The sequence below is a fragment of the Mesoplodon bidens genome, assembly GCF_964165515.1.
Source record: "Mesoplodon bidens genome assembly, chromosome: 8".
NCBI lineage: Eukaryota > Metazoa > Chordata > Mammalia > Artiodactyla > Ziphiidae > Mesoplodon > Mesoplodon bidens.
Window position 1 is genome coordinate 98,250,624 of NC_138165.1, and position 15,443 is coordinate 98,266,066.

The 15,443-nt window shown below is 44.4% G+C and overlaps 1 protein-coding gene across 1 annotated transcript in view; it reads left to right on the plus strand.

Moving 5' to 3' along the window:
- Window positions 1–5,993, plus strand: part of SGPP2 (sphingosine-1-phosphate phosphatase 2) — a gene marked incomplete at both ends in the record, with an annotated part of 131,169 nt that extends 125,176 nt beyond the window's left edge. The window contains one exon of the mRNA XM_081242182.1: window positions 5,442–5,993. Coding sequence (XP_081098308.1) covers window positions 5,442–5,993 — 552 coding nt within the window. The remainder of the gene's footprint in view (window positions 1–5,441) is intronic.
- Window positions 5,994–15,443: the final 9,450 nt, after the last annotated feature.

Consider the following 15,443-nt stretch of genomic DNA (forward strand, 5'->3'; position numbering starts at 1 on the left):
GAGTAGGCAGTACCTTTATGTGATATAAAATTCAAAAAGGGGAATCGCCTGGTGGTCCAGTGGTTAGGACTCCATGCTTCCACTGTAGGGGGCCCGGGTTTGATCCCCTCAGGGAACTAAGATCCTCCAAGCCGCGTGGCGTGGCCAAAAAACAAAAATTCAAAAGGTACACAAGGGTATCCTGTGAAAAGCCTCCTTTCCAGCTGCATCCCCTGCCATTCAAGTGAACCTGTTTGTGTATCATGTAAAAATGTATCCATGTATTCTACCACCGTTGTAACAATGGAAAATGGAAGCATACTATACGTATTGTTCAGTACCATGCGTTTTAAACTTCCACATCAGAGCTTCCTCATCCTTTTTACAGCTGCAGAGTATTCCATTGTATGAATATACCACGCTTAGATTTAACTGGCCCCTCTAGGTAGAGCTTGGCATTTTTCCAGGGTCCTGCTATTACAAACAATACTACAATGGACAGCTTGTGAATACAGACACAGGCAGGTGTATCTCTATGGTCAAGACCTAGAGTGAGATTGTTGGTCAGAGGTTATATGAATGTGTAATTTTTAAAAATATTGCCAGGTTCCTCCCCATAAGGATTGTGCCGTTTTGCATTCATATGATCGAGAGACAAGAGTCCCTTTGCCCCAACTACTGTTTCATCAACAGAATACTGTCAAACTTTTGGAGTTTGTTAATGCTGATAGGTGAGGGGTACATTCTCGGTGGTTTGTGGGGCAGGGGAGGGAGGGCGGGGTCACGCTGGAACCTCTGGGTTTCCAGAGCACTGGTTCACACACAGCACGCACAACACTGTTATTTAGAGAAAACAAAAGAGGCCACCAGCTTTTTTATTTTTGTTTAAAATGTCATTTTTTATTTCATTTTTTTAAATGAACAAACAGTGAAATTGATTTTGCTTTGGGTGTATAGTTCTCTGGATTTTAACGCTGGGATAGATCTGAGTAACCACCACCGCAACACAGAATGGCTCCATCACCCCAAAAAAGTCCCCCATGTTCTCCCTTTGTAGTCACACCCTCTCCCTGCCCCTAGACTCTGGCAACCACTGATCTGTTCCCCATCCCTGTAGTTCTGTCTTTAAGAGAATGTCATATAAATAGAACCACACAGCATGTAACCCTTGGAGACTGGCTTTTTCCATTCAGCATAATTTCCTGGATATTTCATCAAAGCTGTTGCCTGCATCAGTAGTTTGTTGTTTTTTATTGCTGAGAAGTATTCCATTGTATGAAAGTAGCACAGTTTGTTTACCCCTTGAATGACATTGGGTGTTTTTTTTTCCAGTTCTGGGTGATTATTAATAGAACTGCTGTAAACATTTGTGTACTGATTTTTGTGTGAATGTAAATTTTAATTTCTCTTCAGCATAGCTTAATTTCCACTTCTTATTATGAGTAAATTTAGGTATATTTTATATGTTTAAGAAGCATTCATATTTCTTTTCCTATAAAGTGCTCATTTCCTTTACTCATTTTTCATTTTGGTGACTTTTATCTTAGACAGGTTGGTTTGCGGGGGCTGACAGGACATCTGAATGAAAATGTCTAGCTTTCAGTTTAAAGAGGCAGGACTAAAGTTTGAGAGAAACGCCTGGAGACATAGTTGTTTTTTTTTCTTTTGTACTTCGCTTTTTTACTTTTTTATTGTTGCATAGTATTCCACTCAATGACTATACAATAGCTTATTTGACCAGTTTTTTAAAATTAATTTTTATTGGAGCATCTAAACATGGGCATTTCCACAGACTGTGTCTTCAGGCTCTGCATGTTTTTCTCTGTTGAAAAGTTTGTGTAGGTCCATGGCCTCATCTCTCCATTCTCTACCAGCGTGACACTCAAATCTGTGTCTCCAGTGTTGTACAGTAGAAACTAACACAACATAGAAACTACACAAACTATTCAACAGAGAAAAACACACAGAGCCTGAAGACAGAATCTTTGAAAATGCCTGTTTAGGATCTATTAGGATCTAAAGGAGGAAACCAAGAAAGAGACTTCTTAGAGGTCAGAGAAGAGCCAGGATGGTGCAGGGTAATATTAATAAATGCTGAATATTAAAGGTCTGCTAAGTGAAGGGTGTCAGTCCACAGGGCCCAGTGTTCAGAAGGAGAAAGAACATCTCTTTCCAAGTGTTCCAAGCAAAACCTGCACAATTTTGTCTGATTGGACTGGTGTAGGTCACATGACCACCCCTGCACCAATCACAGTGACCAGGAGATACAGTGCACTGATTGGCCTACCTAGGTCATGTGCTCCAACTCCATAATTTTCCAGAACTTCATGGATCCCCAAGGGGAGGTATGAGGCTATTGGTTCAAAGACAGCTGCTGAAGAAACAACCAGCAAATGTCTAGTAAGTGGCCTTTGAGAATGGTGTATCATCTAAGTCTAGGTTGACAGAAGTGGAGATGACAGGTGTAGAAAATTCAATTCAAGAGTTTGGCTCAAGTTTTGGTAACCAGGAAACTTAAATGAAGGATTGTTCCTTTTATTTTCCAAAAATAAAGTAACATTCGTGCATAATCATAGCACAGGAGAAGGTCATGGGGAGAAAGATCATGGAGACTGTGAAGCCTGAGGGATATTTGAAGAGAAGGATGATGGCAGAAGTAAGAACAGGTAAAGCCCAGGTGCCACGTGAAGGACATGCAGCAACACAAGGCTTTCCCCCACTCTTGCCCCTCTCCTATGTGTTCTCCTCACTGCAGTCAGAAACTCTTTTCATGTTGGTACCCAGTGAGGGCAACATCAGTGGCTTCACGTTGCTCCCTGGATGCAGGCTTTAGGAAGCGGACTGGACTCTAGGGCCCTGTGGTAAGTGTCTCCTACCTGTGTTTACTCTCCAGCCCCAAGGGACCATCAAGATCCACAGGCTTATCCCTTTCCCTCTTAAACAACAGTAATCCTCTGTCTCTCCACTAAGCTGTAAGCTCTGCCTACGTGTGGTTGTGATCGTTTGGCTCAGACTGGATCCTCTAGCACTGTGTCTGGCATATAGCAGGCACTCGCACATCGGCACTGGAAGGAAGAATGGATGCCCTCTGTGAAATTAGCTGTAGCCTCAATGTCTATTTCTAAGGTCTGATTCTCACCCATTGTTCACTCAAATCAGATGTCATTTTATTAGAAACTAAACAAGAGAAATAATGAATGAAGCTATTAGAAAAAAAAAAACCTAAGCCTTTAGAATTCTATTTTATGTTTATATGAAAAAAAAAAGAGTGGAAGGCAACATGCTGAAATATAGACAGCGTTAACTGTAGGTGGTGGAAATAAGGATCTATTTTTTTTTTCTTATACTTTTCAGTGCTTTCCAGTTTTTCCACAATGCATGTGTTTTACTTTTTGGTGTTTCCCAGATTTTCCAATACATTGAGGAAAGTGTTTGAATTTTCCAATGGTAAACTTTCAAAATAATCCATGTGAAACTTTGTAACAAAACCACAGCAAGCTCCTCATTCTCTGACTTAGATGTATTCATCTCTTGGTTACAGTAAGAATTCACCTTATTTGTATGGAAATATGTTAATATAAATGTTTCAGACATTACATGAAATTTCTAAAAATCTTATGTTCTGGTACAATGTTATAAGTCATAATTCTAGTTATTACTTTAAAATGTATATCTCAGAAATAACTAAATTTCCTTGTCAATTGCATTATTATGAACTTTCATCAAATCTTTAACCGTGGTCATTTTTAAGTCTTTTGTCACTCACAGACAGTTCTGGGTGTACTCTAATGCTTTTGCGAAAATGTTCCTATAAAAGGGTTTCATCTTAAAGGAATTCATGCAAAAGACTCTGACAAGTACAGGTTTCTGGTAACTGACTATACTGCTGAACTGAATGAATAAGCATCTTCAGAACTCTAATGGAAAACTGATGAATTCATAAAAGATCAAGATTAAAAAAAATAATTACATGGGACTGAGTGAACTGATGAGGATGATTATAGTTTTTGTGACTTTCTGTTTGAATAATAATAAAAAAAATCCCACAGGGACTCAGAGGCAAAAAATATACAAATCAATTTTCACTGCAAAGTAAAGGAGCTGTTACAGTGGAGGATTACTGGACCGAATGTCAATATTATGACATAGTATGAGTGTGTTTCGTGTTTGGTAATTGCAATCATTGTTGCTTTTGTTGTGGCCATCCATTTACAATGCTTGGTGTCAGTTCATTTATCTCTTGTAAAAGTAAAATACAGTGTGTGTGTGTGAGAAAAAAAAAATTCACCTAATGAATTTTGCTGCGAGAACGCTAAAGGAAGAAGAAAGTGGATGATATTAAGGAGTTAAAAATATTTTAAACAGGAGTTTAAGGAAAGAAGCAAGCAGGGAGGGAGAGAAAGAGGAAAAAATAGGGAAGGCAGGAGGGTCAGAGGAAGCAAGAAAGAAAACCAGACTCTAAAATGTAAAGAAGGATTGATTAAATCAAGCATGGTGCACGCACCCAGTGAAATCTGTACACTATTTGAAATTCTGTCTCTGAAGACAGAGTGGTAGTACCCAGACGGGCATGGCGGAGCTTCGGCACCACCACATCTACAGCATCTTCTCAAACCACCCCAAATAAACGCGCTCCATAAGTAATGATGGTGTGCTTGCTAGGAAGTGGCTCCCGAAGCAGCCAGCTTCCTGCTCCAGCCAGCTGCAGCCCCGACCCCTGCCTGCCAAGAAAGGATGATGCCACCTCTGTGAAGATCATGACAACCCTTGTGATATACGATGAAATCAAAAATAATAGAGGGCTTCCCTGGTGGCGCAGTGGTTGAGAGTCCGCCTGCCGATGCAGGGGACACGGGTTCGTGCCCCGGTCCGGGAAGATCCCACATGCTGCGGAGCGGCTGGGCCCGTGAGCCATGGCCGCTGAGCCTGCGCGTCCGGAGCCTGTGCTCCGCAACGGGAGAAGCCACAACAGTGAGAGGCCCGCATACCACACACACACACACAAAATAATAATAATACATTAAAGAGAATTCCCTGGCAGTCCAGTGGTTAGGACAGCGCTTTCACTCCCATCGCCTGAGTTTGGTCCCTCGTCGGGGAACTAAGATCCTGCAAGCTGTGTGGCGCAGCCAAAACAAGTTTTTTTTAAAGTACAGAATTCAAAAAAAAATAATAATAATAGATTGAAGGAACAGTGTGATTATGGCTATGCATTAAGAAAATAATTTATTCCAAAAGACAGAAAAACTGGAAGAAAAGACATAGCATGAATAGTGTGACTGTGGTTTGTATTTTTCCTATTTTCAAATGTCTACAACTGTACCTTTTAAAAATATGTATTATAAAATAAAACAATATAAAAATTGTATTTTAAATGTCAAATCAATTATATTTGCATCAAAATTATACCTGTATACAGGGGAGCACTCATTTGACTTACATCACCCTTTTCTCTCCCTCAGGATGTGCTGGGTGGCATCCTGATCACCGCCATCCTCATCGTCCTCACCTACCCCGCCTGGACTCTTATCGATCGCCTGGACTCGGCCAGCCCCCTCTTCCCTGTGTGTGTCCTGGTGGTGCCATTCTTCCTGTGTTACAATTACCCCGTGTCTGATTACTACAGCCCAACCAGAGCGGACACCACCACCATCATGGCTGCCGGGGCCGGGGTGACCATAGGATTTTGGATCAACCATTTTTTCCAGCTCGTGTCCAAGCCCACGGGATCTCCCCCTGTTCTTCGGAACATCCCACCGCTCACCAGCAACCTGTTAGTTTTGGGTCTGACCAAGTTTACTGTGGGAATTGTGCTGATTCTCCTGGTTCGTCAACTTGTACAAAATCTCTCGCTGCAAGTGTTGTACTCCTGGTTCAAGGTGGTCACCAGAAACAAGGAGGCCAGGCGGAGGCTGGAGATTGAAGTGCCTTACAAGTTTGTCACCTACACGTCAGTTGGCATCTGTGCTACCACCTTCGTGCCAATGCTACACAGGTTTCTGGGATTACTGTGAGCCTCAAGTGGTCGGAAATTAGCTCACTGGACATGAGAGCAAGACGTCAAAAAGTTGTTGAGTGGGGAAGTTTTGACAACACATTTTTCTTTAAAAAAAAAAAAATTCCCTAAGTCACATGTCTGTTTTGCTGATACCTGAGATAAATGTTGCTGCTTTATGGAAGGAAAAATGGTCTCACGGTGACCACTAGCCTGTAAGCGTCATGTTGCAGATGAAGCCAGGCAAACCCACAGCTGAGTTCTTTAAGGCGCCCCACCCTGTCCATTACTTGGACTTTGGACCAGTCCTGGGCTGGCAGGAGTTGTGGCCTGGCTTAGGAACGGCCACAAGCGCCCCCGGGTTCTGGAGAGCCTACAGAGATGGGCATGATCCAGGAGGCTGGACGTCGGGCGTTCCTTTTCAGCTGTGACCTTGCCCAGCGCTGAGTCTCATTTCCGAAACTGGAGTGTTGGTCCAAGAGAAAGGGTGGCGCCACGTGAAACTGCATTCCCTGGACAGGACGACTTTCTTGTCATGATGATCACATCAGACAGTGCCTGCCTGTGGGGAAAGAGCTCTGTGAACCTCGCTGGGAAGCATGAAAGGCAGGGGCAAAGCTGGCGAGGCCACAGGCACGAGCCTGCTTTCCTTATGCATCCTGGTCTCTGTCGGGTGCATACTGAATAGGGATCCTCTCCCCCTCGTTTGTACACTTTGCAGGATTCCAGGCACCATTTCTATCTTCTTCTGACCCATGAACCCAACTGGCTGCTCCCTTCTCACCTCATCTGGGTCCCTCTGACTGTCCTGCTCTCTCCTGCATCAGAGTGACTTGGGACAAGCCCTCTGCCCTTCTTCAGCTTTTTTGCTTCCTTACAAACTGGGAAGACACTGTCGTCTGTCTGTGAAAGTGGATCAGTAGAAGAACAGATGAACACAATCCTTCCTGGGGCCTGACACAGAGGGAATAGGCCTCCCTCCCTGACACTGTTCCTCCACTTAGTTACTTTTCCTAAATCTGTTTTCTCATCTGAATAGAATCAGCGGCTCCCTTTCCATCTTCCCACCTCTTTCTTACCTCTTAGCAATTTTAAGGGTAATTAATGCAAGAACATCAGCCTCTCTTAGGAAAACAAGCCAACCAAATACAACACCCTTTAAATCTCGGGAGAGTCCTTAGACTTAGGAAGGTGGTCATTATGCAGACAACCCCCTGCAGGGGCTCCTCTTCAGTTCTTAAGAATGAGGAGGAACAGGTATCAACAATGTTCTTAAAAGTGAGTATCAACATGTAATTAACACAGTGTCTTCTGCGGGTCGTGCCTGAGCTGCTGAAGCCCACGATTTATAACCCTCATGCATCCTCACCATGCACACACTTTGGGGGAAAATTAGCCTGCCTGGAGAGTTAAGCCCTTACCTCTGCATCCAGTGTGAAAACTGAACACCCGTTTCTCCTGATCTTGAGTACGCACCCTGGCCTTTTGGTTGTGATGATCTTTAGTATTTGACTTAATGCTCCAGTTTGTTGAAAAGAATAATTGTAAGACATCCTGTTTTTCCTTCAAATTCTTTTTTTTTTTTTTTAAATTTATTTTTGGCTGTGTTGGGTCTTCGTTTCTGTGCGAGGGCTTTCTTTAGTTGTGGCAAGCGCGGGCCTCTCACTATCGCGGCCTCTCTTGTTGCGGAGCACAAGCTCCAGACGCGCAGGCTCAGTAGTTGTGGCTCACGGGCCTAGTTGCTCCGCGGCATGTGGGATCCTCCCAGACCAGGGCTCGAACCCGTGTCCCCTGCATTGGCAGGCAGGTTCTCAACCACTGCGCCACTAGGGAAGCCCCTCTTCTGACATTTTTCATAGTTAGAAGGCAGGGGTCAAAATGACCTGCCGTTTGCCTGTTTTTAGATCCTACTCTGACCAGTATTTGTGGCACCGTGATGGGGAGATGCCCCAGCTCACGGGCACCCCTGCCCTAGGCCGCCCCACAGTGCAGTGCATGGGGCACTTCCCTGTACCTCCGACCCCACAGGCTGCCAAACCCGAGGTCACAGTGCTAGCTACTATTTACGCGAAATGGTTTTAGTTGATGTCTCTGAAGCCAACCAGCAAACGGATCCGCCTTTTCCACTTGTATCTTTTGAGAAGGGCCATAATTATTGTCACAGCAATGGGTGTGGGTGATTCATTTGTGTGTGTGTACATTTTACTGCTGTCCTTTCGTTTTAAGTCCCAACAATAGGATTGCGATCAGCTGTATTATATAGTTAAGGCTGTATTTACACAATTTGGATTGAGGATGAATATGTTAGCCACAGCTCGTTAAGGAAAGACCCATGGATTTGTCATGGTTGGTCGCTTTTCAAAGTCTCTTGCTATAGCATCCGAAGAATAAAATGTGCATATTGGTGAGGCCAAGCTTAGTTTTTCAGCCAGTTTCCGTGGCTTAGAAACTGGTTGGAAAAGTCCTTACCTGATTCAAACCGCAGCTTGGCCAGTCCTTTTCATTCACTTCACACAGCGCTTCACTGTTAGACCCTCACACCCTCTCCCTCTCTCTCTCACACACACACACCCCACTTGCCCCTTCAAAGACTATGCCTTCTGTCTCTGACCTTTGGATTTTCTCTCTGGGGAAAGACTGCCCCCTGCTGGCTCGCGTCAGGCTTGGTCCAGAGCCTCTCTCTTGAGCCGGAGTCCTGGAGATGAAGAGTTTCAGAATCCAGCTCACCGTGATGTATCCAATCTAAGCTTAGGACCTGCGGTCTGGCCAGTCCTGAACTTGGAAACGGTGACAGCAGAGCCCTCGGGGTCGTTGGCCCCTCCACGAAGAACACACGCCCTGTTCCTGGCGGTCCTCATCCTGCCCCCAGCCCACCACCTCTCTGGACCAGGACATCATCCTGTGACTGTCATTTTAAACAGCCATCATCTCAGGCCAGCTTTGCTCGGACTTGCACCATAACAGAATATGCAAAAGAAAAACGCAGATCAGACCATGAACTAAAAACCCTAAACAGCTGAAATCGTCCCTCCACGTGCCTGCAGATCACAGTGTAGCACAGGATTTTCTTGCCCAAATAGGCGACTCATGCTTCCTGAGTGTAACCAAAGCATGTGGTGTTTCGGGGCCATAGGCTCCGGGTTTCTATTTTGGAAACTTTCAGCTGTCTTGCTTATGTACCATATGTAAATTTATTCTTTTTAAAATAAAATCATTTTTCTTTGATTAAGATTTATTAAATGCTTTAAAAGCCAGTGTTCTGCTACCTTGGAATTTTTTTTCCTAGATCTTTTTCCCCCAGATCCTCAGGGTTCATGCGACCTGAGTTGAAAAGAGGCGACAAAAATAAACAGGAGGCTGTACAATTCTCTATCGCTGTCATGATTCAGTCACGTGCAAATGTTGGTGAGCATCATAGCAGCCACAGGTGATGAACAGGAAGTAAGGGGTAAGATTGCATGCTTAATTACCCTCCTTCAACTCCTTGATACTAAAGAGCATCCTCTTACCATACTTAGAGATAAATGTCACTATGTATTGACAGGTAAATGTTAAAGGTGAGGCTGGTAAAGGTAAGTAAAACAGATGAGTATGCTTTACAGATGAGTATGTTGTCTGCTGAACAAAACGGACATGACCGCATTTCATATTCACATCATTGCAACGATATGCTCTGCCTTTAAGCGTCCCTTGCTATTTGAAATGGTGCCAAAAGCTGATGACGCTCTTATTTGCAAGGCTGAGGCTAGGACCTATTTGTGCCTTGAATGCTGTGTATTTCATGATACCTAATATGCTGCATACTTGAGGCCGGATGAGACCTCATCTGCCCTGTGGAGTTCTCTCCAGAGAGAGGAAACTCAGGCTCAGAAAATTACAATTCAAGACCCAAAGTGTTAAGGCTGTAGGGAAGAGATAACGTTGTAGTGTGAATTGAGAAGAGGGAGAGAGGAATTCCAGCTTTGAGGTCTGTGACTCAAGGGAGGCTCGTGGGAAAAGTAGTGTGTGAGCCAGGCTTAAAGAACAGATGGGGTTTGCACAGGGATGTGATGCACAGCAGGTATGAGATGGTACTCCATGGTGAGGGCACGGCTTGCCAGAGACACTTCTCCAAAAGCCTCCAGCTCTAACAAAGAGAAGACAGACCACACCCGTGCTGGTGAGTGTGTGTGGGAACAACAGTGGTGGCAGGGGTGGGATAGACGGTGAGCAAGGGGCTTTGATGTTGCAGAACCGAATCACGAGACGAGAAGGAAGCCGAAGAAGCTCTTCAGTCCATTTCCTTGCCTCCACATGGGACCATCCAGGGGAGTTGACATACATCTACAGGTGATTCGTCTCCTTTCACTGTTCCTCATTCGAATATTTACCCGTGGGTGCCTTCCCCTTCTGCCGTCTCTCAGCAGACGGGACGGCAGCGAGGGACTCAGTCTGTGCCCTTGGTACCCGTGCCTCTTCCCTCTTCATGATCCTGGCTCTTTCCAGGACCTGTAAATATTCCATGTTGCTCTTTGATGATCAAGAACCAATCCCTGGGGCTTCCCTGGTGGCGCAGTGGTTGAGAGTCCGCCTGCCGATGCAGGGGACACGGGTTCGTGCCCCTATCCCGGAAGATCCCACATGCCGCGCAGCGGCTGGGCCCGCGAGCCATGGCCGTGGAGCCTGTGTGTCCGGAGCCTGTGCTCCGCAACGGGAGAGGCCACAGCAGTGAGAGGCCCGCGTACAGCAAAAAAAAATAATAATAATAAAAAAAAAAAGAACCAATCCCTGTTTCTCTAGTAAGAGAGAGATTAACCAGAACCAAGTGGAATGTGAGCATAGACGTATCTCGTTTTATGGGATAGATGTTTTCCTAAAAGCTGCCTGTGTTTTGATTGTTTAAATGTGAATTTTAAGCGCATCGAGGGATTTGCTGTTTAAAAATCATATGGCAATTCTTCATTTCTGTAAACATAAGGTTCCTTAATGGATTATTTGGGATACACCACGCACGCATTGTTTTCTTCAAATGGGGCACACCTGTAGTGCAGACTCGACTATTTACAGGATGCATATTAAGAAGAAGGAGAGCTGAATATGGACCATGAATAGAATGTTAAATTCTTAAAACTGTAGCCTCATGAGACAAGGGTAACCTATAAGAAGCCAAAATCCTTTTTCCTCTTCCACGCCTGTCTGTATAGCAAGCAAAAGCCACCAAGACAAGCAGGGATGTAGCTGGAGTTCCGGCTGGGATGCTTCTTTGCTGCACACACTCAACACACCTGCTGGCACCTGTAGCTGGTGCTCTCTTGCTATGACATCAGGGTCCCCTTGGTTGGAGCACAAGCCAGATTCTTTCTCAATGGAGAGGTTCAAAGAATGTCAATGCCTCTTCAATGCACACAAAGCCAGCCTTAGAGCACTGCGGGTGGGGCAGGGTGACAGTTGGTACTGCCATCATGCCATCTACCTGCATCCGTGAGCCTAAATAGCAGCCAGGATCTCCTGGGCTTCCAGTCTGCAGTGTCTCATGGGAACCAGGTGGATGAGCCTGTGACAGGGGAAACTGTGCACAGGGCACACTAAACACAGACCATTTTAGCCATCTTAATTAGGTACTGATAAAAATATTTGGCTGGAAAACTATTTTTGCTGTGGGGGAATAAAACCACAGCTTAACGTAAATTCTTCATGATGTGAGTCAATCAATTCTGCTGCTATTAAATAGGTAATAGTATTTTCATCAGGGTATCCCTTTCTACTTTATGTCCAACATCATAGTTTTTTCATTGATAGAAATTCAAAATATCCATCTTCCACGTCTGTACTTGTTCAATCTTCGCTCTAGCTTCTTAAAGATATGGGGTAGAGTTATAATATCCTTGTCTATTAATTTTATCAGCTATGTAATTTTTCAGTCTGTTTTTTATTCATTTTTCCCCTCCTATTGGTTGTATTTGCCACTTTCTTTGCTTGTCTGATAATTTTTTTTATTGGATGCCAGATACTGTGAAGTTTACAGTGTTGGGTGCTGGATTTTTTTTTTTATCACTATACATATTCTTTGTTCTAGGATGTAGTTCATTCCTTGGAAATAGTTTGGATTCTTCTGGACCTTATTTTTAAGCTTTACTGGTTGAACCAGAGTAACACTTAGTCTCGAGTTGGTCTCCCCACTTCTGAGGCAAAGCCCTTCTGGGTACTCTCCCCATGGTTTCCGAGGTTTGCTAGCTCCGGCCCACCTCGTGTGGGCTCCCAGGGCGGTTCCCTCACGTCTGTGGATGTTACAGGCAGTCTCCTCTAACTGAGCAGTTCCCTCACATGCACGCACTGGCAGTGTTCAACGGAAGACTCAAGGGCGGGGGCCTCTGCCTCTCTCTCCTCAGCTCTTCCCACTTCCCTGCCAACTCTAGCCGCTTCGGCCTCTGTGGACTCCCAGCTCCGTCTCCTCAACTTCTGGAGACCTCCGACCTCCACCTGGGACCCCAGCGCTGCACCACAGCCTGGACTCTCTCCAGGCTGTAAGCTGGAGAATCACAGGCCTCACCTTGTTTCTTTTCTATCTCTCGGGGAATCACTGGCCTTCGTTGCCTGATGTCTAGTGTATTGAAAACCACTGCTTTACGTCTTTCATTTGGATTTGTAGATGGGTAAGCAGAGGAGGAAAATGTTCCTTGGGAAGAAGGAAGTAAAGACTACATGTATGGATCAACTAGGATGCAAGACGCTGAACTAACTTGAAGACGAGAGGAGGTCAGGTCCAGCTGATCCGTGCTTGTTTTTATTATGCTCCAGAACAAACCCTGTCCAGGGCCTCCCCGTGACAGGTGTGGTGCCGTGTTTCCCACAGGTTGTCTCACCTACACACTCTCTCTCCTCCCTACAGCATGGTTTGCTCTTGGGGCACCTTTCTGTCTGGCTTATTTTGCTTCATCTGCCGCAGGCTCACCGCCAGTGCTCCATGTTTAAATGTTGTGCCCGGCAATCACAGCTAAGAGATCTCCAGTGAGTCCCATCCATCTCTGAGTAGCCTTTCACCCCACATGTATCCAGCACCAGTGTGGATGTCTACACGGGTTTGCCTCCATTACAACTGGTTTCTTGCTGGCTCTAAGGAGGTACTCATTTTAGGGGTGGGCGGAATGTAAGAAAATTTTTTTTCTACCAGGTTTGCAACCAAGCAGGCACATTTCCTCAACATCCTCACTTTTCTGTCTTAAAGAAACAGCAGATTTGCTTTGCATGTCTGACAAGTCCTATAATTCAAATGCCGGAGCAGTTCTCTCATGCCAGTGCCTCCTAACACCTGGAAGGGGTGGGGGAGGGCTTTTTCAAAATGTGTTCTAATGCAGAACATGTCATGTTCCTGATTTCCTTCAACAGAGACAATCAAGCCCAAACCTATGGATGAGGAGTAAAGAACTTGAGTGCAGGCCTCAAGTATATTTTTACTGCACTGCACGGGTCACGTAAGGGGGGAGAAACAGGGCTTTAGCCATTCATAATCCAATTAAACCCTCTGCTGGAGGTGTTTGTTCAACCCACAGTCTACATGTTTACAGTCATCCTTTCTGTTTACTAGAAAGTTGAAGGTGGGCAGGAAACCCGAAAACAAAGCAGGCGGTAGTGGAAATGAAAATCACCCGGATTGTTGTCAGGTACTTGCCACGTGGCTCCTCTGCCTTTGTCCAAGGAGGCCGATCGCCCCACGTGGACTCTGGTCAGGGGCCTTAGGGAGCTGCTCACAGATTGTCCCAGAGGTGAGCTCTGCCTTGAATCTGATTACGTATGCCATCCTCTACTTTTTTTTTAAAGTTTTGTTTTTTTGCTTGTTTTATTTTATCTATTTATTTTTCGCTGCGTTGGGTCTTTGTTGCTGTACGCGGGCTCCCTCTAGTTGCAGCGAGTGGGGGCTGCTCTTCGTTGTGGTGTGTGGGCTTCTCGTCATGGTGGCTTCCCTTGTTGTGGAGCATGGACTCTAGGTGCGTGGGCTTCAGTAGTTGTGGTGCACGGGCTTAGTTGCTCTGTTGCATGTGGGATCTTGCCGGACCAGGGCTCGAACCTGTGTCTGCTGCATTAGCAGGCTGATTCTTAACCACTGCACCACCAGGGAAGCCCCATCCTCTACTTTTTAAAAAAAGTATATACATAAAATTATTCAAGCTTCTTATAATAAATCACAACTCAGAAGATCAGATGCCAAATGCTTTTCTTATTTAGAGGAAATATTTTGCTGAAGGCAGTTGTATTGCTTTAAGGCCACCTGTTTGCTTTTGGATGAAACAGACAAAAGAGCCAAGTCAATACCAAGCACTGGGGTCAGTGACATTTACAGGAAACACCAAGCACAGAGGCTAACACTGAGACAAAAGGTTGTGTGTGATGAGCCCATCACTACTGAGGGCAGAAGCAGTGGCTAGGCGAGCTGGTTCCTAGTTAGGCTATTCCTATGTAAAAGGTAATAGCAGAATTTCATATGCCCTGCATTGAGAAATCTAACGTACTGAGATTATATACTGCTCAAGAACAAAAGTCACATCTAAGAAATATCTAAGATATTCCAATGTGGTATTCAAATATCTAAGACAATACCAAATGTGGATAGTTATAGTCTTGCATCTTTAGGGATGGTTTTTCATGGTCCCTAAGCCAGTCCTATTTTAGGGGGAGGCATATGGAAGTCCACTGGAGCACTCTTTGTAATTGCAGAGTTGGCAACAACAGAAGGTTCATCAACAGAGGAACAGCTGAACAAATTATGGACATCCATGCAATAGGATTTTGTATCATTTAAAAGGTAGGTAGGTCTAAAGGTACAGGCCTGGAAAAATGGGACATATTAAGTGAAATGTCATGATATACACTATAGAAAATAGAAACCCAAAGTTACTGCAAACCAGTAAGTAAAGCATGACCCAAAAACTGTGAGCATGTGTATGGGTCTGACTGTCTAAACTAAGGAAAATGTCAGAAACCACATGAACTGTTAACAATGGTTAGTTACTTTAGAGGATTGTGGGAGGAAGGGTAAGTTAGGTTGGGATGGTCTTACTTTGTACAATTTTTTAAAGTAGTGAAGTTTTAATTTTTTGTGTTTTTTAGTATTTTATATATAAAAACAAAACTGGTAAAAAAAAAAAAGAAAACCTCAACATTTGGGTAAGTAGGTAAATGACGCAAAACATTTGAGTGATCCATGGGCTCTATGTCACTCTTACTAGGTGTCACAAACCCACTTTTTAGCCATGTGACTTCTGGGCACATTATGAATCTCTCTGTCAATTGTTCTCATCCTATAAGTCAGGGAGAATCCCTATTCTAACTCCCTCCTACAATTGTTAAACCAAGAAATTAAAATGTTGAGACAAAATCACATGTGAAAATACTTTATAAACTGAAGAGTAATGCAGGAATGTCAGGCTGTAGAAGTTATCTGTAAGCTAGAACAGGAATCAATTATATCTAATTTCTCTTTTAATATGAGGGC